Source organism: Protopterus annectens, chromosome 1.part2 (assembly GCF_019279795.1).
Source record: "Protopterus annectens isolate FY-2018-M chromosome 1.part2, PAN1.0, whole genome shotgun sequence".
NCBI lineage: Eukaryota > Metazoa > Chordata > Ceratodontiformes > Protopteridae > Protopterus > Protopterus annectens.
Genome location: NC_056727.1, coordinates 1,217,959,782 through 1,217,986,952, shown reverse-complemented (window position 1 = coordinate 1,217,986,952; position 27,171 = coordinate 1,217,959,782). Strand labels below are relative to the sequence as shown.

Here is a 27,171-nt window from a genome sequence, read left to right as displayed (position 1 = left end):
AGATAAGACAAAAACAGAAAACACTTAGAGGAAGTAATATACAGGCTGCACCATGCATCTTAACATGTATAACTTTCATTACAGATTAATTTAAGCCTGTGAGTGTGGCTCTCAATCTGATACAATTGTTCCTATTAGGAGGGTTAAACTTCAGTATTTGAAGATGTACATAGTTCTGTGTGTTAGTGTTACGTTAAGTTCTGGGGTGTTTTTTGTATTTAAGATTTTCGTTAAAACAAAAAGTCTTATAAGACATGACATAGGTTCAAATGGATATGACAGGAAACAACTACATAACATTTTAACCTGCCAAACATTAGTGTATGCATGTAAGACAAAAGCTGAAGCTAGACACTTAAAAAGCTGTTATACATAACAGGTGGGAATAATAACTTTTTATCATAATGACAGCACTTTCCATATTATCTTTAAAAGTGAATGGTCCCATCAATGTATGCAAAAAGAAATAGTAGTGAACTATATTAAAAATGCAGAGTATAAATAGCTGTGCTACAGGAGACATTTAGAAAGAACTGAGCATATGAATTTGATACATTAACAATTTCATGATGGTTATTCAGTAAATCATCTGGGACAAAGAAAAAGGGGAGTACTTACATTAATTGTGAGAGGAGCTCCAATGGTGATAGAAGAGGGGAAAAAAGATAATAATGGTAGAGTTGTAGTATTAAGGGGCTACTGGCAATGGAGGAAAATTACACTGACATGTATTTGCATTCCACCTAAAAGTGCTACAATAAAGCTTAATGAAAAGTCTGGGAGAAATAATCAGCTTTCAGCAGGGAATATTACTTATAAGTAGGGACTGTAATTTGGTTTGCAACAGCAAGGATGCATGGGGGGGGGGAGGCTAGAAGGGAAAATACAATAAAAGAGTGTAGATTTTTGAAAAAACTTATGAAAATATTTGGTATGAAAGATGCACTTTTACACCCCACCCCAGCAGCCCAAGATCACACAATATTAACTCAATCTTCCTTCTGTCTAGTCTTTCTTCTCTGTTTATACTGTAAAGCCTACATTTCTTACAAGTAAAAAGTAGCTATTTACTTTAATATCTTTAACAAGTATAATAGTTACGAAAAGACTTCCCCACCCCCACATTTAAAATACCCCTGATACACTATACAAAGTCTTTCTATGAGCTTTATTGTCAGAAGTATGAGAGGCAGAGTCCCCATTATGTTTGTTGGTTCCCTTTTTCTTGGATAAACTTTTTTACTTCCTCCTTAGCCTGCTTGCATCCAAAAATGTCTTTGATTCTTCAGGAAAAAAATATTCTGAAGTCAGCTGTTTAGGGTAGCATGAATCTCACACCTGCCTCTTAAAACTTCCTGATTTCCAGGATAAATTTACCTCGCTTCTGCCTGTTGTACAGTGAACAATCATTTTCAACAAACAACACTCTGATGTCTCCGATTTTTAATACTTTTCCCTTCTGACACAGTTTTGTCAGGACTAACTCTTTCAGCTGCTGTGATGGAACAGTTACTAATATAGATCTTGGGTGCTTTGCCATGGCCAGGACTGGAACAAGCACTTGATGTGCACCTTCAATTGACAAGTCCTACTATGGAATACCAGTCCAGTTGCTTATTTGTGACTTAATAAAATTAATGCAGTCTGTTGCTTCCGTTTCTTTGATACAGCAGAAAATCTCAGGTTTCCTCTGCACACACTGTCTTATAACTGTCTCTAACATTTTTTGGAGCAGGTCTTCTTGAGAAACCTTATGCTCAGCCAGCCTTTTCTTCATTTCAGCCTCTGTTTTTTGCAGTTTTACCAGTTCATCTGAATAACTACTTAACACTTCTATTTTTCCAGCCTTTGTTATTTGACTTGATATATTCCTTCCTTGTTTCATTTATTTTAACCACCTCTGGGTACATTTAATTTACTTTTCCTCTAAATTACTAAAGGCCATCTCATGTACCAAAGCTGAAGATTGAACTGTTTTTGCTGAACAGCTGCAGTATTCCTATGTTTTCTCTTCACCGCTTCTGGCTGATTTTCTTTCAGGTTCTCTAAATTTTTTCTTTGCTGCCATAAAGGCAGTATATTTACTAGCCAGTACCTATTTTACTCAAAATGTCAATTTTACTGGATGTTATTTCTCAAGTTTCTGCTCTCATACTAGGAGAACTGAAATTAAGCTGTTTATCAGTGTGCAGCCATCTTTGAAGTCCATGACTATACATGTTTTAAATGGCAGACATTTTAAGAAAGCTATTACCTAGCCTGATACAAGAAGCTTAAACATGTTTTGTGAAGGGAAGGAGGAGAATGGACAGTATTAGAAGAACAACTTTAATAATGCAGGCTATAGGACTAGCCTAGCATTTACATCATTAGATGCAGAAAACACATTCAACAGGGTGGAGTAGGCTTTCTTATTTAAGATAATGGAAGGATGAGGATTCACTATGGAATGTGCAAGAATTGTAAGAAATTTATATAAAAAGGCAACAGCTCAAATAAAGATAAGAGCTAGACTATCTTCAGGTGTAGAAAGCACAGGAGACGAGGCAAGGTTGTCCCCTGTCCCACCTTGCTATTCGCATTATATACTCGGCTATTATCAGAGGAAATAAGATCAAGAATAAGGGGGTATAACTAGGAAGGAGAAGAGAAGAAAATCACTCTGTATGCTGATGACATCCTGATTTCAGCCACAGACCCAGAAAAAGATACTGATGATGTCCTGACTTTAGCCACACACCCAGATGAAGATACCTACAGGTTGTGGAATATTGTGGAAAGATTTGGTAAGAAGTCGGGTTATAAAATAAAACATGACACAACAAAGGCAATAATAATAAATGTGAGGAAGACTACAGAGGTGTAATGTGGAAAAAGAAATAAAATATCTAAGGATCTGGTTGAATGAGAACATGGAAGTAGCAATGTTCAATACATACAATAAGACATAAGAATGAGGGAAAAACAGCTACAAATGATGGACAACATTAAGACTAGACATAGATCAGAGAGATGAATTGCTCATTTTTGGCAGATGCCAGAAGGGGGGGGGGGGTACCGAAAAAAAAAAATAAAACATGGAGAGAATTTATTTGAGAAGGCAAAAAAACAAGAGTGTGCTGAGAAGTGTTGACCAGTACAATTCAAAAGGAGGATTAGTATTGTCAGACCCTAAAATGGAACTCAAAGCCTGTATGACTGCAATTATAATGAGGTTTGTGGATGCTGGGTATAGAACAGACTGCAAGGATATGACGAAACAAAGAGAAATGTAAAATTTATATCAAAGGGACATTATGGAAGACATTAGAAAAAGATCTAAAGATGTAGAGGAAAAAGGAGACAAAGAGAACCTTCAATGTACACCGGAAGGTACAGGAATGAAGAGTAAGAAGAGAGGTGCTGACACCGATAGAGAAACAAAAAAGGAGATGAAATGAGAGGAGCAGTCACATTGAGATGGAAGAGGGTTTGAGAGAAATTGAAGTACTGGATGTAAATTACAAAAGGTGAAAAAGTGAAAGGATGAGAAGGGGAGTATCAAACAGAGGACTGCCTGGAGTGGGATTTCAGAGGAAAATCTGGAAACAAATAAGGACTGAGGATGAACAGCTAGAAATAGTGAGAGAAATAAATGAAAGGAGGACAGAAGGGAAAGCAATGAAGGGGTTGATAAAATATAGGAAAAGGGTAGTTAATAATGTTAAGAGAGAAAGATAGAGAAGGGATGAGGATAACCTTTAAAGCAATAATGCAAGTAAAAACAGGACAGCAAGAATGGAAGCAAAACTTGCAGGTACTAAGGTATGGATCAAAAAGCCATATATTTAAAACATTTGCATGGAAATGCCTGCACAAACACTTCTATTACACCCCATAGACTGCAAAGAATGTTTCTGAACTTGGATGGGCATTGTTGGAGACGTCATAAAGAGAAATGGATCTTGGACACACATTTTTTGGGGCTATGTAAAATTGGAGCAAGTGAAAACAGATGTAGGAAATAATGGCTCAGATAGCCCTGAGACAGGTAAAATAACAAAGGAGTTATTCAATTGGGGTACAACATAGGTTCATACTAGGCTATCTGCCCTAGGGCATTTATAAGCCTAGCCAGAGTGTGTATGGCTTTCGCCACCCATTTTAAATTTATTTTGCTATGCCCTTTTTTGAGGTTAGTATACTGTGCCTCTGTCTAACAGTGACACAGAAGTGATACCCGGGGTAAACCTACGATCTCCCATCCACTCATCAAGATTCCTCTTGAAGAGAGTCAATGAGGGACTCTGCCTAACCTGGACTGGGATTTTATTCCACAGTGAAGGGAGCCTCTGGGTTATGAATCTGTCCCTCCAGCATGTCCTATTTATTTCAGTGCTGAGGTTTAAGTCCCTCGAGCACATAGCTCGATGGGATTTGGATTTTCTGAGGTGCAGCATGTCCATTAATTCCATGTTGGACATGGCTTTATACGGCAGGCACAGATCGCCTCTGAGCAGGCGGTATGCCACTGAGTAGAGCTGGAGTTTCTTTAACCAGGCAGCATATGGCATCTGTTTGAGCCCCTTGATCCTCTTGGTGAGGTACTTTTGGGGTCTTTCCAGTTGCTGCAGGTGTCTGGTAAGGTACATCCCAAAAGGGGCATTGTACTCAATTATGGGCCTGATGAGGGATGAGTAAAGAGGCACGATGACCTCCCCTGATCTAGATGTGAATCCCTTCATGATTATGTGGGCTGTATAAAATGTTTTTCTAACCACTTTGGCCACGTGGTTGTCAAATGAGAGATTGCTATCAACTTGGGTCCCCAGGTCCCTAATTACTTCTTCTGTACTTAATGGATTACCACCTATGTGGTAATTTGTGGGCACTTTGTTTTAGCCAAAGGGGATGACTATACACTTTTTGGCATTTAGCTTGAGGCCATGGCTCTGGCACCAGTTGTCTGTTTCTATGAGGCCCTTTTGGAGGATGCTTGTGTTGGCTGGAGAGTCTATTATGGCGCCCAGTTTGCAGTCATCTGCGAACTTGGTCAGCCACAGTCCTTCCATGTTGGCCTGTACCTCCGAGAAATATATACCGAACAAGAGAGGTCCCAAGACTGAGCCTTGTGGGACGCCACTTGTAACTGGTTTGGAGTCTGACATGGCTCCAGCTATTCTAACCATGTGGGTTCTGTCCTTGAGCCAGTTTACAACCCATCTAGTGACATAGGGGTTTATATTTAAGCTGGTGAGCTTATCTATAATGCCCGAGTGGGGTATTGTATCGAAGGTTTTTGCGAGGTCCAGGTAGGCTGTGTGGACGACCTTCCCCTTGTCAATGGCCTTGGTGATCGTTTCAAAGAAATCAACCAGGTTTAAGAGGCAGGATCTGCCCTTAACAAAGCCGAACTGGGTAGGATCGAGTGTCTGTAGGTCCCCAATATCTTTATTTATAAGGTCCATGATGATCCTTTCCATAGCTTTGCAGACCAAGCTAGGGAGACTTATGGGGCGATAGTTTCCAGGATCCGTTGAGGCACCACCTTTGTGGAGAGGGACCACTGTTGCTGTACGCCACTCTTTGGGTACATATCCTGTAGTAAGGCTGAAATTGAACAGTAGTTTTAGGTTTGGGTTTAGCCCTTCCTGGAGTTCATGTAGGACGCAGCCCGGGACACCGTCTGGTCCCATTGATGCTGTGTTTCTTGCTCTAGAGAGGGCAGCTCTTACCTGAGCATCTGAGATGTCAGGGAGGCAGCACTCTGCTGGGATAGATATTAGCCCTTTTGGTGGTGGTGGTGGGGTTGCGCTGAACCTGTCAGCTAGGATGTTGGCAATGTCTGTGGGTTCGGTGTATTTTTTGTCATTTTGGACTAATTCTGAGCATATCTGGGAATTCCCACCCAGGTTCCTAACATAACTAAAGAAAGCCTTGTGATTATCCTTAGTGTCCTGTGCAATTTTTCTCTCGAAGCTGGCCTTAGACGATTTTATGAGTGCCCGTAGTTTTTTGCTAACACTGATCAGAGATGCCTTCCCTTTTTGGGATTTTGCTCTGACATGTAGTAGCTTCCTCCTTCTATTGTATAGTTTGTTTATGGCTGGGGTCCACCAGACAGGACGCCTGCCTTTGGAGGATTGGGTCTTGGTTTTATTTGGGATTGCATGATCCATGCATTCCTGAAGGTGTTCATAGAATGCGTTTATAAAGGATTTTGTGGTCTGGGCCGTATTATCCACAGGCCCGGGGGCTTTGAAGGATTCCACCTCAGTTTTGAGGAGTGTGAAATTTGCTTTAGAGAAGTTTTTCACTGTGGTTTTCCGGGCATGGGGTGGGGTCGGGATGTGAATATCCAGTGAGATTAGTTTATGGTCTGATCTTACCAGTGAGCAGATGAATAAGAAAGGAATAATATAATTAGTTGGGTTATTTATGACAATAGGGGAAAAATGCAATAACTAAGAAATGAAAAAGGAAACGCACTCCAGTAGAGAATGAACTTAAAAGGATGCTAAATCAAGATATGGGAAGAGGATAGGCAGGGTGAGAGGAAGGGAGGAAAAAGAATGACTGGAAATGGGAAGGAACAGTGGATATATACAGACAGGATTAAGAAAAATTAAAGCACTTTTACAACTCATGTAAAAATGAGATACGAAAAAGGAGATATATGATATAGATATATATATATAATACAAAACAAAGTAAAGTACCAAATGGAACATGGATGAAAGAATAAAGATATATAAAGGGCTGAAAAAAGGTTCTGAGAGAAATAATAGTACAGGATTAAAAAAAGGAAAGGGAACGCATTAGAAAATAAGATAAGACCACAAGTGGATGGAATGGGTTAAGAGGATGAAACTGAAAAAAATTGGAAATGAGCGATGTTGAAAGGAGCATGTTTCAACTTACAGTAAGGAATGAAAATTCTAAAGCTGAAAATGGGCTGCTGTGGGATGTATTAAAAAAAGTGGAATTTTAATTAAACCACTGGCCATCAACTAATAGATGAAACACCATGCATGTAGAATGTGCTGCCTTTGCATTTGGTCATCATCGTATCTTTCGGCTTTTCCCGGTTAGGGGTCGCCACAGCGGAACTCCGGTCCGCTAATGATTGGCAGTAGATTTTTACGTACCGAGTTGCCAGCTCTGACACACAACCTTCAACGAAGGTACGCCCATTCATGCATGTCTCCACACAGAAGACGCTTTAGCTGAGAATTGAACAGGACAACGTCTTTCTGTGAGGCAACAATGCTACCGCAGCACCACCACCGCAGTAATGAGACAAAATGAAGACATACAGTTTTTAAAAAGAATACAGTGTAAATGCTAATGAGATTAACATAAAAGGTAGTGGAAAGTGCTGGTTAACTATAACAGAGTAACAGCCCCAAAGCACATCAAGGGTGGAGGATGAGTGAAGGAAGCAGAGTACAAATGGGATGGAATTAAAATCCAGCTCCATGTTGCACAAGGATGGAGCCCTGACTGTGACCTAAATGATCTAGGTTCAGGGAGAAGCCTGAGAACTGCAGAAATCAGCCAAAAAGGGAAGTGAATCACGGGATTCATACATTCACCTCTTCCTGCAACAAGGATAAAGGACAAATGTCTCTAGGAAATGCATTTCATCAAGAATCTCTGATGGAGATCAGAAACCTGACAAAATGCATCTCCTTCTACAGTGCTGTTTGTAGGTGCATTATTCACAAAAGGAAGTGATTTCTTCACAATGTACTCACTGCATGTGCATCATGCAGATGCACAATGAAGCATGCACGAAGGAAAGTGGTTAATGATAAAAATAAAACCAATGGCCACATGAAAGAACCACTAAGGGAGTGCAGCAGTGAACATGATGTTCATCAAGGGATGGGGGAATGTAAAAAAAAAAAAAAAAGTAAAGGTGTAGGTAGAGGAACTGGGTCATACTTTTGAGGTATCTAAATCTGTCAGAAGCAAACAGGGATTTCAAGCTCCAGAATACAGTTTGGAAGAGAAAGCAGGAAGTGACTGGAGGTCCTGGAACATAAGGAGTTTAATTAAGTGGCTTGAAAATGTAGCAGCAAGAACCAAACCAAATTGGGAGTTTGTGATAGCTCCCAATTTGCAGTCATCTGCAAACTTGATCAACCAAATGACCCTGACATTAGCATTTACCTCCGAGAAGTAGATGCCAAATAAGAGCGGTCCCAGCATAGATCCCTGAGGTTCTCCGCTCGTGGCCAGTCTCTCAGTGAAGGTGGTATCAGTAATCCTGACTTCCTCGGTCCTGCCTGTGAGACAGCTGGCAATCCACCGAGTTATGTAGGGGTTTATGCCCAGTTCAATAAGTATATCAACTTTACCAGAGTGGAATATTGAAATAAACACCTTAGCAAGATTCAGGTAGGTGGCATGCACCATTTTCCCCTCATTCATTGACATGGTGACCTTCTCAAAGAAGTCCACCAAGTTTAGTAGGCATGTCCTTCCCTTGACAAAGCCAAACTGGTTTGGGTCTGGTGTCTGAAGGTTGCCTATGCCTTTTTTGATCATTAACATAATAATTCATTCCCTGCCTTTGTAGTTTCTAGGGTCGGTTGATGGTTCACCTTCATGAACTGGGATAACCACTGTAGTTCTCCAGTCTCATAGTACAAAGCCTGTTTTGTGGCTGTAGTTGTAAAGGGACTCAAGTGCTCCTGAAAGGCCATGTATCAAGCTATTTAGAAGATATCCCGGAATATTGTTGGAACTCACCGAAGCTGTGTTTTTGGCCTTAGCGAGTGACGCCAGGACTTGCTCCCTGTTAATAGTTGGAGGGATTATGTTAGTAGGTATTTTCTGGGGGAGGGGGGAGGAGTGGAGGGTGAAGCTTGAGCTGAATTTGTCAGACAGCAAATTCACCATGTTGCACTGCTCCATGAAGGTGGCACCACCGACCACCAGTTCAGCAAAGTGATGTGTGCTGCCTTTGAACTTTCAGATACAGCTGCAGAAGGCCTTTTGGCTGTCTTTAGCCTGTGATGCTATCCTGACCTCATTAACTGGCCTTGTTGGACTTAATTAGTCCTCTTAGTTTTTCTTTAGTTTAATTAGATCTCCTATCAATATGGGAGTTGCTCTTACTGATTTTAGCCATGACTTTTTTATTTTTGCTATATACTCTACTAAGGCTAGGATTCCACCAGTATGATTTGTTTTTAGACTATGTTTTGGACTTACTTCTTGTAGGTACAGCAACCGCTATACAGCCATTTACATGGCTGTACAAGGTTTCTGTAAACAAGTCTATGTTGCTATGAACTCAGGGTTGGGAGGGGAACTAAACTTTGACAAACTATCACTCAATAGGATGTAGTTTATTTGGAATAGTTCCTAACTGCTACACAGTTTCTGGGATTACCAAGTTGATCTTTATTTTGAAAGAGGCAGCTTTGTAGTCGAACCTCAGATGTGATACTGTGGGGGGTGGGGGGGGTTGCACTCTCCCATACTGGTGAGTACCAGGTCTACTATGTTTGAATCTCTGAGGGGTATACACACTATCTAGTGAAGAGCAATTGTGTTAATACAGTCTAGGAATCACTGTGCCAGTGAGTATGAGGTAGTGTAGGTTTGCCAGTCTATAGAGGAATAATTAAAGTTCCCATGAATAGGGTATTTGGGAAACTTTACCTTAATTAAATAAAATATCGTTATTCTAGCAACTTTCTAAGTAAATAACAGCAAGTCTTAAAATCTGTCCCTTGTTTTGGGGATTTGCCTATTATTATTTGGCTTTGTCCCCAATTGTTGTGCCAAGAAAAAAATGTCCTTGTTTCCCACCTTTCTAAGCTAGTATAGTCCAGTTTTCAGGCTAGTGCTGAATTCAGGGCTGTGGTACTAGTTTCCGAGTTGCCCATACCTTACTTGGATAGAAGGAAGTTTCTCTGTTCACCTGTGAGAGAGGGGAGCTTTGAGCAACCTATCTGTCCCTAGAGGAGTGGTTCCAGCCCAGAAGTTAGTAGTTTATTGGCCATTTTGGGCCAATTTCTCTCTCTTTCATTTCCCTACAATAAAAACCACATTTGCATGGTTTTGCACACCGGGCAGCGCTGGCTGGCCACGGTTAAATTATTCCCGGCTCCACTAAATCTCCTCTTCAGTTTTTCCCTTGAAACTAGTCTAACTCTCAACCTAAGCACTCAAAAATCATCCTACAGCCCAGCACTTGCTCAGACCTAATAGCAAGCACTAATATACCCTGACACTGATTGCCCAGCAGGGCAAGGCTCTTTATTTACTCCTCACCAACCAAGCGACTAAGCAGCTCACTCTACTATTCAAGCATGACCAAAGGGCAATTTCAGGTGTACTCTCCAGTCCAGCTGGCGAATCTGGGTATCCTGAGGCAATGCTACAACTGCCCCATGTACACAGACAACCCTTTCCTCCTACCACAAAACACTAACATGTGCGAGAGATGCAATTATACAGCCAAACTGGAAGCTAAGCTGTCTCCACCCAAGACTGGAACAGACAGTCAAGAGAAGGTTAACACTTGCACCACACCTCCAGCCGCACACAGACCTACTAAAACAGCACTAGCAAATAATACACATAAATACACAAAATCATACTCAGATGCTCTAAATAAAAACCTGCAAAAGCATCAGAGACCTCCAAAGCAGACAGCCAAACAACCTGCACCTCCTGTCACAAACCAGACAGCACATAAAAGACAAAATCAGTGTGCTGCACAATCACAACCCTTAAGGCGAAATAACATACCTAACACACTAGTAATAGGTGACTTTATAGTCAGACACACTGACATCCCACTCACTAGGCTGGACAAGCAGAAGGTTACTGTTAGCTGCCTGTCGGGAGCCAGAATCCACCACATAACACAAGCACTCAGGTCACTCCAGAACAAGTACAAATATGACTCTGTCATTGTTCATGTTGGTGTGAATGACCTGAGACGTACCTCCCTGGACTACATGAAAAGAGACATGGAAGAGCTCTCTGATCATGTAGTCCAGGCTGGTATGACCCTGACCCTGAGTAGCATCCTGCCCTCACCAAGAATGATACCTCAGTATAAAGAAAAAATGATCAGTTTCAACAATTGGCTAAGCTTCTGGTGTCATTCAAAGGAGATCCAGTGTCTGTCAGCCTGGGATGACATGCTCGACAAGCCGCGTTGCTTCACAAGAGACGGCTTGCACCTGTCACCCCTAGGCTTTCAAATACTGGCCAAGGCTCTTGCTGCCCCCATAGCGCCTTTTTCAGGCAAAGCTCAAAAGTCAAACCCATCTCCGTAAACAGCACAATTAACAAAAAACTGGGGGTTATGCTACTCAACGCCAGGAGTTTAAATCTCAAAATGCATGCGCTCAAAGCACTCTTCAGTATGGAGAACGTCGACATCTGTGCATTAACTGAAACCTGGTTCAAGGCTCCAGAGAGCACCTTAGCACTACCTGGCTACAACTCATACCACACGTTTTGGCCACAGAACACGGACCGAAACTCAAAAGTAGGGGGTGTATCCATATTCATCAAGGATACTTACACCTCCAGGTTAGTGGCGCAGCATGATACCTCTGAGATCATCCATGTGCAACTAACATCGGGTAAATCTGCAATGCAAATTGTGGCCTGCTACAGATCACCCTCCATGACCCAGGACCCCCACTCCACCTTTCTGGAGACACTGAAAAACATGAAGGTCCTACCAAACACCCTGATATTGAGCAATTTCAATTACCCTATCATTCACTGGGAAAACTACTAGAGTACAAACTCCCAGGCCCAGCGCTTCCTGGAATTCATCAACTCAAACGCCCTGGATCAGCTGGTAAACTCCCCTACCAGAGGTAAAAACATATTGGACGCGGTCACCGCCAACAGGGGCAATAGGTGCTCCACACCAGAGGTCAACCCGTCACTTGTTAGATCAGACCATAAACTAATCATTCTAGATGTCCACACCCCACCACCACCCCCAACTAAGGAAACCACAGTAAAAACTTTTCTAAAGCAAACTTCACCTTACTTCAGACAGAGGTGGTAAGTTTCACAGCCCCCACGCTAAAGGATAATGCTGCCCAAGATGCAGAAACCTTTACAAATGCACTCTATGAGCACCTACAAGGATGCATGGATCCCCTAGCAAAACCAACACTCACTCCTCTAAGAGAAGGAAACCAGTTTGGTGGACCCCTGCCATAAACAGGCTATACAACAGAAGGAGGAAACTAGTTCAGAAAAAAGCACATCCCAAGAAGGAAAGACATCCCTGATCAGTATCAGTAAAAAACTAAGGTCCCTCATGAAATCATCCAAGGCTAACTTTGAAAGAAAAATAGCCAAGGATTCAAATGATAACCACAAAGCCTTCTTTAGCTATCTTAAGAATCTAAGTGGCAACTCGCAGATATGCACTGAACTAGTGCAAAATAGCACAAAACATACTGAACCTACTGATATTCATTAGACCCATCATGGAGTACAATGCCCCATTTGGGATGTACCTCACAAAACACTTCCAACAGCTGGAAAGACCACAAAAGTACCTCACCAAGAGGATTACTGGCCTCAAACATATGCCCTATGCAGCCCAACTGTAAAAAAAACTCCGGCTGTACTCAGTGGCATATCGCTTACTCAGAGGTGAACTCTGCCTGACTTACAAAGCCATGTCCAACTCAGAATTGATGGACATACTCCACCTAAAGAAATCCAAGTCACTGCGAGCCACGCGCTCTAGTGAGCTAAACCTCGCCACAACAATAAATAGAACATGCTGGAGGGATAGATTCCTGTCACAGAGACCCCTCATGCTTTGGAACAAAATTCCAAACTACATCAGGCAGAGCCCCTCACTAACACTCTTCAAGAGAAACCTTGATGAGTGGATGGGTAACAGAAAATACAACCCTGGGATCACTTCTCTGGCTCTGCTGGGCAGAAGATCAGTTAATTAATCAATGAGGCGGCAAAAGCCGACACACTCTGGCTAGGCTTATAAATGCCCTCGGGCAGATAGCCTAGTACCTACCTAAGAGACTGACAGCAATGACTAACTATACAGAGCTTGCTCACCGACAGTAACTCAGCCAACTGACACCTCTTAAGTGTACCTCATTATGAGGAACGTTCCTCATTTGAGTCTCAAAAGTCCATGTTCCTCACCAAAAAGATCTGACACACATTCAATGTTAATAACAGTTTTAACTGATATCCATGGTAAATAATACTGGGATCACTATAATTCATCAAAATAGTTTTATAAACATAAAGCATTATATTTTAGCCATCCTGTAAGCTTCCATGTTGCTGCTTTTAGTAAGCAATTTGGCACAACAGAACTGAACAAACAAAAAGTAATACAATCATTCAGTACAAACAGAAAAAGTACATTATTTACCTCTGCACATGAAGCCATCTTCAATAACGACCGAAAAAAATACTCTTTTTAAATAAATATGCGCCACAACAAAACCTTATACACTTGGTATACAGTACATTCTTCCTTATGGGGTTATTCGTTTAAAATTTAACTAAACCAATCCTGTTTGCGTATGTTAAAATAAAAAGCATAAACAACCTCCATTAATTTGTGTTCGATCGCACAACTAAACAAAACTACAGCCCATCCTAATGACATTACAGAGATTAACCAATACCAGACAGCAAGGGGCGTTGAAGAGTCATGAATCAATGGACGGCGCTTTTTTTAACGCGTCATCAAAAATAGCCAGCGTGCCTTCAGTAAGGGAGTTGTGGAGGACTTATTTTGCCAAGGGCAGGGGAGAAGTCTGTTATAGTACTGTACGACGAATCTCACAGAGACAGCAGTGTCTGTCATGGCTAACGCGCTCCGATTAAGTTTGCGCAACGTTGTACGTGTCCAGATGCGCAGATCTTCAGATTCTACCCAGGTAATATTTTTTATGTAGGTGATGCTAGAAGTCCAGTTGAAGATCCCAAATCTGAGAGAGAAGGGTGCACAGTGTAGTCTGGATGTTAAGGCCGTACATGCTGGCACCGTCCTAGGGTGGTTGCCTTACAAGTTAATTTTCGTTTTCATCTGCATGTTCACCGCACTTTTCCTGAGCTAATAGTTTACTCTTTGGGGCCTGAGCATCCAAACATTTTGGGTAGAGTACTGATTTTTTTTGGTTAGAAGAGTAACTGCAGTAAATTGTATTAGATGGTATTCTTTTATGTGTTTTTTGCCGCGAGTGATTCAGACAATTGCTCTATCTTTTACGCATAGCTTTCAACCTTTTAGCTGCAAAATAAGGAACACTAGCCTTCGTAATGTGGAACACGTACTAACGACTTACTGACAAGATCAGCTATCTCATAGGGTGGTTGCAGTATGATGGCTTTACTTACAAAAAGTTATTTTAATGACTTAATATTATTCGTTTGTATTTACTGTGGATTTTGGTTAAAAAAATTCCTAACTGAATGTGTGAGAGACCCTTTCAGTGTGGAACTTTGAGGACCATTAAGACACCGAAATGAGGTACCCTTGAGAGGAATACGTTATTTGGTGATTATATTCACACTCTCAGAACTGCATGAGAGACGGAACGATTTGGCTTTGCTTTCAGTTTTGTTGGGTTACTGCAGATAACCCGCATCTTTTGCTTTTATTAGTAGTTTGTAGAGGTGCAACTACTTGGGTGATCAAAACAGTGTAGTACCTCGCAGGATGCGCAGTAGCAAACCCTGCCCCTAACACGCCCACGACGCTACATTTGTCGTAATTGGCTATCATGTAGCTGTCAGATTCATGTTAACAAGTTTCCGATCATCCAATGAAATATACATAGAAATTGCGTAAAAAGCGGAGCATGTATTTAAAAGCGGCAGAAAATTAAATACAAACACCGGAATGAAATATAGTTGTCAGCTTCAAGTTTCCGATCGTCCAATGAAACATACACAATTCGTTGGCTTTTCATGACAGAGGCTCAGTTAATTAATCAATGGGGCGGGCGAAAGCTGACTTATAAATGCCCTCGGGCAGATAGCCTAGTACCTACCTATGAACCTATATAAAAAAAGCACGACATATATAACAAAACAGTTAACGGACACCCAGTTCTTCCTGGTTAACAAGTCTTACCTATGTATGCCATATTTCTCACGCCCACAAACTCATCTAAGTGGCTGTCCACCATATGCCTCAGTGTCCCATTCATCTGCTTAAATTGTTTTTTACAATGTGACTACATACCCTCAACAGCGTTAGTATGTGCACCAGTTGTAGGGTCTGAAAATTTCTTACTGTGGTTTACAGTAAGGTTTGTGTAGTTCATCGCAGACCCTTCCGATATGCCCCTGTATGCAGCCCATTCATCCGATACAATCACTGAGCCTGGTAACACATGCTTTTTAATAATTGGCAGCAAGGTTGCTGCAACCCTTCTGTCAACGAATGTCAGGTACCCACATTTCTGATTAGTCGTAGATGCCAAATACCCAACGGTCCATTTTGGCTAAGGCTCGACCGCAATTGTACTTGGCTTTGGCAAGCAGGCATTCATCTATGATCGGTGCATTACAAGTGGTAATTATAGTCAATATAGTCAAATAACATGCTTGTTTCAAAATGTTAGGAGAGTGTAAAATTAGCGGTTATTCATGTAAATAACAGGGCAGTGGAACAGCTTAATAAAAGGTGTTTTTCTAACAACTATCACTCAGATGTATGATGACCTGCCAGTCAATGTGGACATGCCCTAACCTTTGCAGGACCGCCTACAAGGTACTACACTGTTGGATAACCACTAGTTGTGGTATTGTAAAGTAGCCTTACTTAAAGCGTTCCTGCTACGTCGAGGCTTTATTTCATTATCTGTGTTTTTTTTTGCATATGACAGTTGTCATTTTAATAAGTTAGTCTTGTTATATGTACGAGTGGATATCTGAAAACTGGGTGAAGCTGAATTGCAGTAATATATTTTTTTTTATTGATTAAGCCAATATCCCTGAACTAAGGTCCATTTTCATATGTACAGAATAAACTGTTATAATTTAACAAAGCCTTTAAGGATATGGGGTAGAACAGGATCATTTTAAACAGATTTGTAAATAATATGCATAGGTGGGTGCAGTGGTCGCCCTTTACTCTGAAGACTACTGGAAGGTCTGGCTGCTGACGATTCTGGTTTTATCAGGACTAGATGGTTGTATTATACAGGGGTGGTAAACTTGATTACTTTGATCATTTTTTTTTTTAAGTTTAATATTTTAGGTAGCTCTGAACTTCAGTAGGGTAAGATATTTATAGATAAGTACTGGGCAGTTGGTCTGCAAACCATTTCGAGCCTAGCAAAAAAAAAAAAAAAAAAAAAGTCAAAATTTCTCTCTAGCCTCAAGGAGAGCAAGACAAGATAAACCAGAACAGAATTTGAGACTGCACATCCAGTTATATAGGTTCCCCTTGAAGGGGTCAATGGTGATGCTGTGCTTTATGTGTAGTGGAAGTTTATTCCAGATGTGAGAAATGCATTAGGATATTAATCTACTGTGTCAACGTGCATTCTTTATCTGTTGATGAAGGTTGGTTCCTTTGAGTGTTGTGCTGTTAGTTCTGCGAAGGAATAGGAGATTAAATAGGGTTGGGTCTTTGGCTTGAAAAGCTAGACATAGCTCTCCAGGAGTTTTGTAAGAGACCAAGTACAGAGAAAGGACTGCCAGTCTCTTCTGATAACGGAGTTTTAAGGTCACCTAATCTTTTTAGTTACGGATCTCTGAGGTCTGTCAGGTTGTGTGATATGTTTAGATAAATGTATGTCAAAATGTGCGTTATATTCAATAGCTAGTCTGATTCCTGTTTATTCGTGCGTTAAGACTTCTATGGATCTAGTGGAGATGCCTTTGGAAATAAGATGGACCAGATAAAAGGCTTTCCGAACTACTGTGGAGACGTGATGGTCAAATGATAAGAAATTATCAACAGGAGTATCCAGATACCTTACAATGGTTTCTGGAGGGGTGCATATCCAATACAGTAACTGAAACTGTTTTGTTTACTGTAATGAACTATGCTCCTTTTTTACGTTTAATTTGAGACCATTGTCCTTGCACTGATTGTTAACATTGTCTAAGCCATGTTGGAGCAATGATTAACAACACATGATATATTGTCATCTGCAAACTTAGTTAACCATAGGCTAGAAGAAACTTGCCTGAAGTAATTGTTTTGCTTTCAGAAGTGGCACTTGCTAATCTAATCACATGGATTCTGTCAGACAACCAGTTGGCTATCCATCACACAATATAAGGAATTATATTCTGATAAGCAAGTCTGTCCGTAATGCTTGCTTTGGGGAATCGTATCAAAGGCCATAGCCGGGTCAAGATCTGCTGAATGCACTGTATAACCACTATCCACTGCTTCAGTTATTTTCTCAAAGAAGTCCAAGGTTAAATAGGCAGGACCTTTCTTTGATAAAGCCAAATTGATGGTGGTTGAGAGATTTTCAGTGTCCAGATTAATGAAGTCTGAGAGCACGCATTCTGTAATTTTACATATGAGGCTAGTGAGACTAATGGGTCTGTAGATACCAGCGTTTGTGATTGACCCACTGTTGTGTAATGACATTACAGTAACTGTTTTCCAGGCTTCAGGAATGTAACCAGTGAAGAGGCTTGGATTAAAGAGCTTAAGTAGGAGTTCAGAAAGGCAGTATTTGTCACTGATAATCTAGCATCTTGGTATGTTGTCAGGGCCTTTGGATGAAGTACTCTTACTTTTTTGAAAGAGCCGAGAGGCTTTTTTTCTATAGTAATTTAAAGGGAGTGGTTAAGATTGTGGAACCTGTGGGCAGCTAAAACTGTGGTTGGTGTAAAATTTGCACTAAATTGGTTGTCTAAGATATTGGATATTTCCTTTGACTGAGAGAGTCGAGTATTATTGTGGACGAGCTTGGAACACTGTTGGGTGTCCATTCTTAACTGCCTGACTAATAGTTTGTCAGCAAGACTGTGCTACTTGTGTATTCTCTTAGGACTTCCTAGTTCCAAAAATATCCCCAAGCCCATTGGGTATTCTTCTGCACCAAGCTAATAAAGCTGGAATAAGAGTCTGATATGTCATTTCCCTTGCCTCATGCTTATTACAAATTAAAATTTCCCTTTTGTGTTGTGCACATTTGTTTCTTCACTGGATTACTGTAAGGTCTTGCTTATTGTGTTAATAAGCTAAAACTGTAGGCATGTGCAAGGTCCTGGAGGTAAAGTAGTATAAACCTTTTGATGGCTGCCATTTTGCAAGACAATTGCCAAAAAATAATTTATTGTATATTACCCTGCCTGAAAAGTACAGTATGTCTTTCACCTGTTCAGTTCCCTTTAAGTAATAGATGGTGCTAAGGTTTTCTCAGATCAGAGTAGATTTATGTTAACATGAAGCTTGCTTTTGCTATACCATTGCCATGGAATTTTGTTACAAAACCCACTTCTTTATTCTCACATGTTTGCAGTGTTACCTGGACTTTTTTTAACAAAGACGTTCAACAGATCTGTAGCCAGTGCAAAAGGGCCTGAGGAATGGAAGACCATCCTTGTACCTTTATGTAATATTTAAATACTAAGGATGATTTAAGTGATCAGAGCATGCATCTATCTTTGTCAGCATGTGTCCGCTCTATGTCGATTGCATGCAATAGTTCATGTTAATAGATTAATGTATATTCTGAATAATGAGGTAGGCTAGATGTGCTAGTTTCTTAAGGCATACCTGTTAAATCCTCATCATTCAAAAACAGTCACTCAGTATACTTCATGATGCAGCTTTATGTAAAAACTTTTATTGTTTTTATAGTGTTACGTACTGTTCACAGCTGTCTGTGGGTATTGCATTAATACAAATATTTTCTACTTATTTATTCCCTTCAGAGTGTAAGAATATTTCCATATTGTTTTCATTTTCAGTGTTTCATAGACAAAAACAGTAATGCTTCTGTAGTACATTTATTTAAGAGCATATTTGTAGCATACAGTTTAACTTTTTATTCTTGAGCATTTTAGTGGGTTTCTTACTGATATCTATATCCTACATACCTAAAATAATCAGTGGTCCACACTTCTGATGCCAGTATGCTAGGTAGGGACTACTTCAGTTAAATTCTGTCCTATGTGGTTACTAGGTTTAGCCAAATAACAGTTTTAAACCGAACCAAGCTTACACCAAGTTTATCAGAATATTACTGACAGATGGATATGAATTTTAATGGTTAAGATGTAGGCTTGTACATATCAAGCGTTCACATGCTGCCCCTGTCCATTAGTGACTTGGGTGCCAACCAGGGGTAAATTTGCAGTTTCTCATACATTAGTCCAAGTTATGTTCAAAAGGGGTTGAGTATGAGCTTTGTTCCACGTGGATAGGAAGCCTATTCCAGAAAAAGTGGCATTCTGAGACGCATACTTGTCCCTCTAACACATTCTGTTTGTATCACAGATGAGGTGTAGGTCCTTAGAATGGGTATTTCTCCTATTCTTTTCATGCAGTTAATCTCAATATCTCTCGAGCACTAGCTTTATGTAACTTCTTTTTTTTCACTACATGTTGCTTCAATAATTGTATTAACTGCCAATAAATGTGAATGTATCTTGCAGCTTTCTCCTATAACTGTATTAACTGGCAAAATCATTTTGAATGTACTTGGAGCTTTTCTCCCCGGGCCTCCATTGAAAAAGGGCTCAGTATGGCCCAATGGACTTTCCCGGTTAACAAACTACAAATAAATAAATAAAATAAAGTATTTCTGATGTAATTTGTTGTACGGATGTGCAAGGAACCCATCAGTGTGGGATCAGAGGATGCCTCGTAAGCTAGGTATAGAGTGACACACAGCATTCTGTAGGAGATTCAGCATGGGGATAGGGCTTTGAGCTGGTCTACAGAGGACTTGTTTGCTCCCTGTATTCCTTTTGTGAGTAACCTTTATGATCTTACAAGCTGTACAAGTATATGGTCTGGTACATGCCAAATGGCATGTTGTATGCAGTGATTGCTCTGAGAGCTAAGTACAGCAAAGCAATAACCTCTTTGGACCTGGATGCCATGCCTGTGGTTGTATGTTGTGCGACATAGAAGGGTTTTCTCACCACCGGAGGCTTGTGGTGGTCAACTTAGTGTGGTGATTTTCCAGGGTGCCCATCTTTCCAAAGGGTAACGTTTTGTTTTCACACGCACACACACAGACATTGAGTTTTAGCCCATTGTTGTGTTTTTTGTTCCAGCATCAGGCCCTCTTGAAGGGTATCTGTGCCTTTTCATTCTTTCTGTTAAGATCTGGACTCTGGTGAACACTCTATGCCTCATCCGCTTTGCTTATGGAAATGTCTTCGTGGGTGTGAGGTGTTACTTCTCAAATAACACTCTGGACATCTCTTGACATACCAGTTGGGTCTTAAACAGCCTCTATGTATTGTTTACATTTTGGCAAACTTTGTCTGTTAGTATGGGCAGAGAAAGATACTGATGGTTTGCAGTTTTTTCACAACCATTCCTTATAGCTACTTTCCTGTGAAACTTCACTACACTCACAATGACCCCTTCTTACAGGATCATAGGAAGTTACTAGGCTGTTTGCCCTGAGGCCCTTACAAGCCTAGCCAAGAATTGAGCCCATGTTCCAACAAGTCAGCACCCTATCCCACTGTCCAACAGAGACACAGGTGGAATCCCAGGGCTGTATTTACTGTTCCCCATCCAGTTATCCAGGTTGTGCTTAAAAAGTTTAATGAGGTACTCTGCTTTATGTGGAGAGGGAGACTATTCCACAAAATGGGGAGAGTCTCTGGCACACGCATCTGTCCTACCAAGTCCTATTGATGTCACAGACCAGGTTGAGGTCACAAGCGCAGGTTACTCGAATGGAGTGTGACTTGCGGATATGCAGCAGTCTGAGATTGTTTTTTTATGCCAGACAAAGGTCACCTCTGAGGAGTCTGTAGAAGACTGAGTAGATATTTGTGTAGGGTAGATGTTTGAGGCCCTGGATCCTCCTGGTGAGGAGCCTCTGGTCTCTCCAGCTGCCTTTTTTCTCAATAATGGGTCTTAAGTGAAGAATACAGGGATGTTATGACCACCTTGTCCCTGGATGAGATATCCTTACTAATGAGCTGGGCCATGTAGAAAGCTTTCCGTACAACGGAGGCAATATGGTGGTCAAAATTCAGTTTACTATCAACCTGTGTGTCCAAGTCCCTCATGACTAATTGCATGCTTAGTACCTTATCAATGTGAAAATTTGTGGGGACGTCGCTCTCTTCCCCCAAAAGGTATGATGATGCATTTTTTTGGCATTCAGTTTGAGGGCATGTTTCTGGGACCAGTCATTTGTTTGGATGAGACCCTCTTGGAGGATGTCCACATCACTAGGGGAATTGATGACCCCACCCAGCTTGCAAACCTGGTCAGCCATAGCCCATTAGATTTGGCCTGCACCTCTGAGAAGTATATCCCAAACAGCAAAGGCCCCAAGACTGATCCCTGGGGTGCACCACTTGTTATGGGTCGACTACTTGAGGTGGCTTCCTCTATTTTGACTAGATGGGTTCTAACAGTGAACCAATTTGCTAACCATCTGGTAAACATATGGATTGATGCCTAGTTGAGAGAGTTTATCTATTATACCTGAGTGGGGAAAAGTATTGGAAGCTCTTGCAGAGAATAGCATTTTGCGTTTTGTCGAAGTAGAATTTTGTATAATCTGTTTTTCTTCCAAGTTTCTAGTTCTACAAAAAGTCAAGAGGTGCTGGCAACAGAGTTGTAATTATATATTTTAATGTTTTGGAAATCTGAACAGGTCAATATTGATGCACAAGTATTGATAGTACAATTTTGACATATGAGGGATATACCAAGAAGCCATAACATGCCACACAATATTTTTTTCAATTCTTCTTGACTAGTGTCACTAAATATAGACTAATTTACAGTGGTATCCAGCATAGTATTTGTACTGACTAGAGACCATTTATGCACTTTTTTTTTTGTTTAGGCAGTAATTGACCATCAGTGTTGCTATTTGTAATTTACAGTGAGTAGGTTTTCTGTTATGGATTTTGGGACTAAGTAGTTGACTGTTAAACCTTAATTACCAGGTGTTAGGAATAGTCTTAAATGGTTTTAGTGCAGGACATTGTCTCATCCACTGTAAACTATGAATAATTTAATTTGAATTTTGTGTTTGGTTTATGCCACTGTTGGTGAGCTATTTTTATCTTGTACGTTTTCTTATATCACAGCTCTAGAAATGTGTTTTTGTGTGTGTGTGTTTTATTTTGTAATATATTTTTAGCTCCGTTACACTGGGGGCCACATTTTCGTAAAGTACTGTTATTGTTGTGAACTTGAAACCTTAACAGAAATCTTGCTTGCATTAGATTTTCAGGTTTATGAAGTTGCTTTGTTGGGATACAGCTTATTCAGAATGTATAGATTACATAAGTGTTATGGAGGTATATGTATAGATTACATAAGTGTTATGGAGGTATATGTATAGATTACATAAGTGTTATGGAGGTATATGTATAGATTACATAAGTGTTATGGAGGTATATGTATAGATTACATGTTATGGAGGTATGTCCATGGTGTCGTACCATCCATCCTTGCTCCTTATTTTTTTTCCAGTCTGATGTCTGTATTCTGTATTGCATACACAGGAAATTGGATACTGTTTCTCTAAGTGAAACAGACCAAAAGAGTTTGTAGAACATGTATTTTATATACACTGCATGTCTCGGTAGCCTAAGAAGCTTTGCATTGGAGATCAGAACATAAATTGAAAGCCCACTTCCGATACAGTCCTAAAACTTTACTTTCCTCTGTTTTACTTAATTCTCATCTTCCTTTGGCTGTTCCCATTGGGGGTCGCCACAGCGGATCATCTGTTTCCATTTCTTCCTGTCCTCTGCAGCTTGCTTGGTCACCAACCACCTGCATGTCCTCTCACCACATCCATAAACCTTATCTTAGGCCTTCCTCTTTTCCTGTTACCTGGTAGCCTTATCCTTAGCATCTTTTCCCAATATACTCAGCATCCCTCCTCAGCACATGTCCAAACCAACTTCATCTTTCCTCTCTGGCTTTGTCTCCAAACCTTCCAACCTGGGCTGACCCTCTAATATACTTATTCCTAATCTAAATCTTAACATCTTTAACTCTTCCACATCCAGCTCTAACTCCTGCCTTTGTCAATGCCACTGTCTCCAACCCATATAACATAGCTGGTCTCACTACCCTCTTGTAGACCTTCCCTTTCACTCTCACTGGTACTAGTCTGTCACAAATCACTTCTGACACTCTTCTCCACCCACTCCATCCTGCCTGTACTCTCTTCTTCACCTCTCTTCCACACTCACCATTACTCTAAACTGTTGATCCCAAGTATTTAAACTCATCCACCTTTGCCACCTCTACTCCTTGCATCCTCGCCATTCCTCTATCCTCCCTCTCATTCACACACATGTATTCTGTCTTAGTCCTGCTGACCTTCATTCCTCTTCTCTCTAGAGCATATCTCCATCTCTCCAGGGTCTCCTCCACCTGTTCCCTACTCTCACTGCAGATCACTATGTCATCTGCAAACATAGTCCACAGGGACTCCTGTCTGATCTCATCTGTCAATCTGTCCATCACCAGTGCAAATAAGAAAGGGCTCCGAGCTGATCCTTGATGTAATCCCACCTCCACCTTAAACGCATCCGTCACTCCCACCGCAGACCTCACCGCTGTCACACTACCCTCGTCCATATCCTGTACCACTCTTACATACTTCTCTGACACTCCCGACACCCTCCTACAATACCACAACTCCTCTCTAGGCACCCTGTCATATGCTTTCTCTTAAGTCTACAAAAACACAATGCAACTCTTTTTGACCTTCTCTGTACTTCTCCATCAACACTCAGAGCAAACATTGCATCTGTACCGGCATGAAACCATACTGCTGATCACTAATCATCACGTCCCTTCTTAACCTAGGTTCCACTACTCTTTCCCATAACATCATGCTGTGACTGATCAATTTAATCCCTCTGTAGTTACTACAGCTGTGCACATCACCCTTATTCTTAAAAATCGGTACCAAAACACTTTCTCCATTCCTCAGGCATCTCTCACTTTCCAAGATTTCATTAAACAATCTGGTTAAAAACTGCACTGCCATTTCACCTAAACACCTCCATGCTTCCACAGGTATGTCATCTGGACCAACAGCCTTTCCATTCTTCATCCTCTTCATAGCTATCCTTACTTCCTCCTTGCTAATCCATTGCACTTCATGATTCACTATCCCCACATCATCCAACCTTCTTCTCTCCCTCTCATTCTTTTTATTTATCAACCCCTTTTTTTTTTTTTTTTTTTTCCCCCCCATCTGCTCAACACACTCCTCGCTTGTAAGTATGTTTCCCTCATTATCCTTTATCACCTTTACCTGCTGCACATCTTTCCTAGCTTGGTCCCTCTGTCTAGCCAATCGGTACAGGTCCTTTTCTCCCTCCTTAGTGTCCAACCTTTCATACAACTCTCCATATGCCTTATCCTTAGCCTTCGCCACCTCTCTTTGCCATACACCTCATCTCCTCATCTCCTTATACTCCTGTCTACTTTCTTCATCTCTCTGACAATCCCACTTCTTCTTTGCCGACCTCTTTCTCTGTATAATCTCCTGTACTTCCACATTACACCACCATGTCTCCCTGTCGTCCTTCCTCTGTCTAGATGTCATACCAAGCAACTTTCTAGCAGTCTCGCTTACTAGCTCTGCTGTAGTTACCCAGCTATTTGGTAACTGTTCACTGCCACCCAGTGCCTGTCTTATCTCTTCCCTGAACTCCACCTCACAATTACCCTTTTTCAATTTCCACCATTTGATCCTTGGTGCTGCCCTCACATTCCTCTTCCTCTTCTTGATCACCAACATCAACTTACAAACCACCATCCTATGCTGCCTAACTACACTTTCCCAGGTCACCACTTTACAGTCTCCAATCTCCTTCAAACTGGCCCTCCTACATAAGATATAATCCACCTGTGTGCATCTTCCTCCACTCTTGTATGTCACCCTATGCTCCTCCCTCTTGTTAAAATACGTATTCACCACATCCATGTCCATCCTTTTCACAAAATCCACTACCATCTGACCTTTTGCATTCCTTTGTTTAACACCATACCTACCTATCACTTCCTCATCCCCTCTGTTCCCTTCACCAACATGCCCATTGAAATCTGCTCCAATCACCACTCTCTCACCCTTTGGTACAGCCATCACTTCATCCAACTCGCTCCAAAATTTTTCCTTCTCGTCCATCGCACACCCAACATGTGGAGCATATGCACTAACAACATTCATCATTACACCATCAATTTCCAGCTTCATAAACATCACTCTATCCGACACTCTTTTCACCTCCAAAACACTCTTTGCATACTGTTCCTTCAGGGTAACTCCTATGCCATTTCTCCTCCCATCCACACCATGATAAAACAATTTGAACCCACCTTTGATACACCTAGCCTTACTCCCCTTCCATCTGGTCTCTTACACACACAATATACCAACCTTCCTTCTGTCCATCATGTCTTCTAGCTCTCTCCCTATACCAGTCATACTGCCAACATTCAAAGTTCCGACCCTCACTACCACAGTCCTTGCCTTTCTCCTCTCTTCCTGCCTTTGGCCATGCCTTCCATCTCTTCTCCTCCTTCGGCCAACAGTAGCCCAATTTCCGCCAGCACCCTGTTGGCTAACCGTACTGGTGACTGTCGTTGTTAACCCGGGCCTTGACCGATCCGGTATATAAATATTTACTGGTGTCCACATTTGTCCAAGTTTTATGCCAGATGCTTTTCCTGACACAATCCTCCCCATTTATCTGGGCTTGGGACCAGCACAAAGAAATGCACTGGCTTGTGCACCCCGTGATTAAGAAAATAAAGAAGGGCTTCAGCTGAGGAAGTTCTCTTGAATTCTATCCTCAATGCCTCCTAGTATATTTTAATGCAGGGATAATGATTGACACGGTCAGTGATCCTTGATCTGCTTTCCATGTCTATAATCATACCAAGGCAACAAAAACATGGCACGACTTCTGTTTTTAAGACTGAGCTGATCAACAGTTTTTAGATTAACCCTGGGTGCTGACTAGGTTACCAGGCTACTTGAGTATCCAAAGTCTGTGGTGATTATATTCTTATGGATATCTGTTCTGGATGAACACCAACATATGCACATGCTGGTCACAGAATAAAATGCAGGAAGAAAATACACAGAGATTATGTAGTAAAAGTAGCCTTGGGCTTCTCTCTTCCTCCTCTTTGTAATGGAAAAACACAAGCTAATGTTTTACACAGAGGTTCAGTAAGCCAATATGCCATATTCGTTCAAGGGCACTTGGAAGCCCAGTGGTAGTATCTGACCACAGGGTACTATGAATTTTTAGAATTTAAGCAGTGCTTTCATTCCATTGATTTCCAAGTGAAGCACTTTTTGTGTAATAGGTTTTGTATAATTAATTGCCTCAGTCAAAGAATTGTAGCATCAGTAGTCTCAACTAAAATATTTGTGGTGATATCTGAATGGTGTCTTGCTTTGAGTTGTTTGTGCTAAGTTCAAATTTAGTTTAGCTAGAAAGAGTTTGTCAAGGATATTGGACATGGTACAAGAATCCCTCTTGCAAGGTACTTCATAGGTTCCTAGGTAGGTACTAGGCTATCAGCCCAAGGGCCTAAGTAAGCCTGTCCAACAAGGTTCCCTGGCTTATGCCACCCAAGAAAGTTAATTTCCTGTGCCCCTGTCGAGCAGAACCACAGAAGTGATTCCTGGGGTGCATTTCCTATTTCCCATCCACTCATCAAGATTTTTCTTGGAGTGCTAATGAGGAACTTTGCTTGACCTAGATGGGTAGCTTGTTCCAGAGTATAGGAAGTCTCTGGGACAGGAATCTATCCCTCCAGCATGTGCTGTTTATTGTGGTGACAAGGTTTAGGTTCCTAGAGTGTGTAGCTCGTTGGATTTGGATTTCTTTAGGTGTCGCATGTCCAACAGCTCCTGATTTAACATAGCTTTATGTTAGGCAGAGATCTCCTCAGAGTAGGTGATATGCTACAGAGTGAAGCTGGAGATTTCTGAGATGGTCAGTGTAGGGCATCTGTTTGAGGCC

General features: G+C 41.2%; 2 protein-coding genes across 2 annotated transcripts in view; one reads left to right on the top strand and one right to left on the bottom strand.

The window, feature by feature from the left end:
- SYF2 (SYF2 pre-mRNA splicing factor) overlaps window positions 1–13,634 on the bottom strand; it is a 669,776-nt gene extending 656,142 nt beyond the window's left edge. The window contains exon 1 of the mRNA XM_044060077.1: window positions 13,394–13,634. Coding sequence (XP_043916012.1) covers window positions 13,394–13,411 — 18 coding nt within the window. The 5' untranslated portion in view covers window positions 13,412–13,634. The remainder of the gene's footprint in view (window positions 1–13,393) is intronic.
- Window positions 13,635–13,730: 96 nt separating this feature from the next.
- The window catches only part of ATP5IF1 (ATP synthase inhibitory factor subunit 1), a 114,720-nt gene continuing 101,279 nt past the window's right edge, over window positions 13,731–27,171 (top strand). The window contains exon 1 of the mRNA XM_044060078.1: window positions 13,731–13,907. Within this exon, the coding sequence (XP_043916013.1) occupies window positions 13,833–13,907 (75 nt within the window). The 5' untranslated portion in view covers window positions 13,731–13,832. The remainder of the gene's footprint in view (window positions 13,908–27,171) is intronic.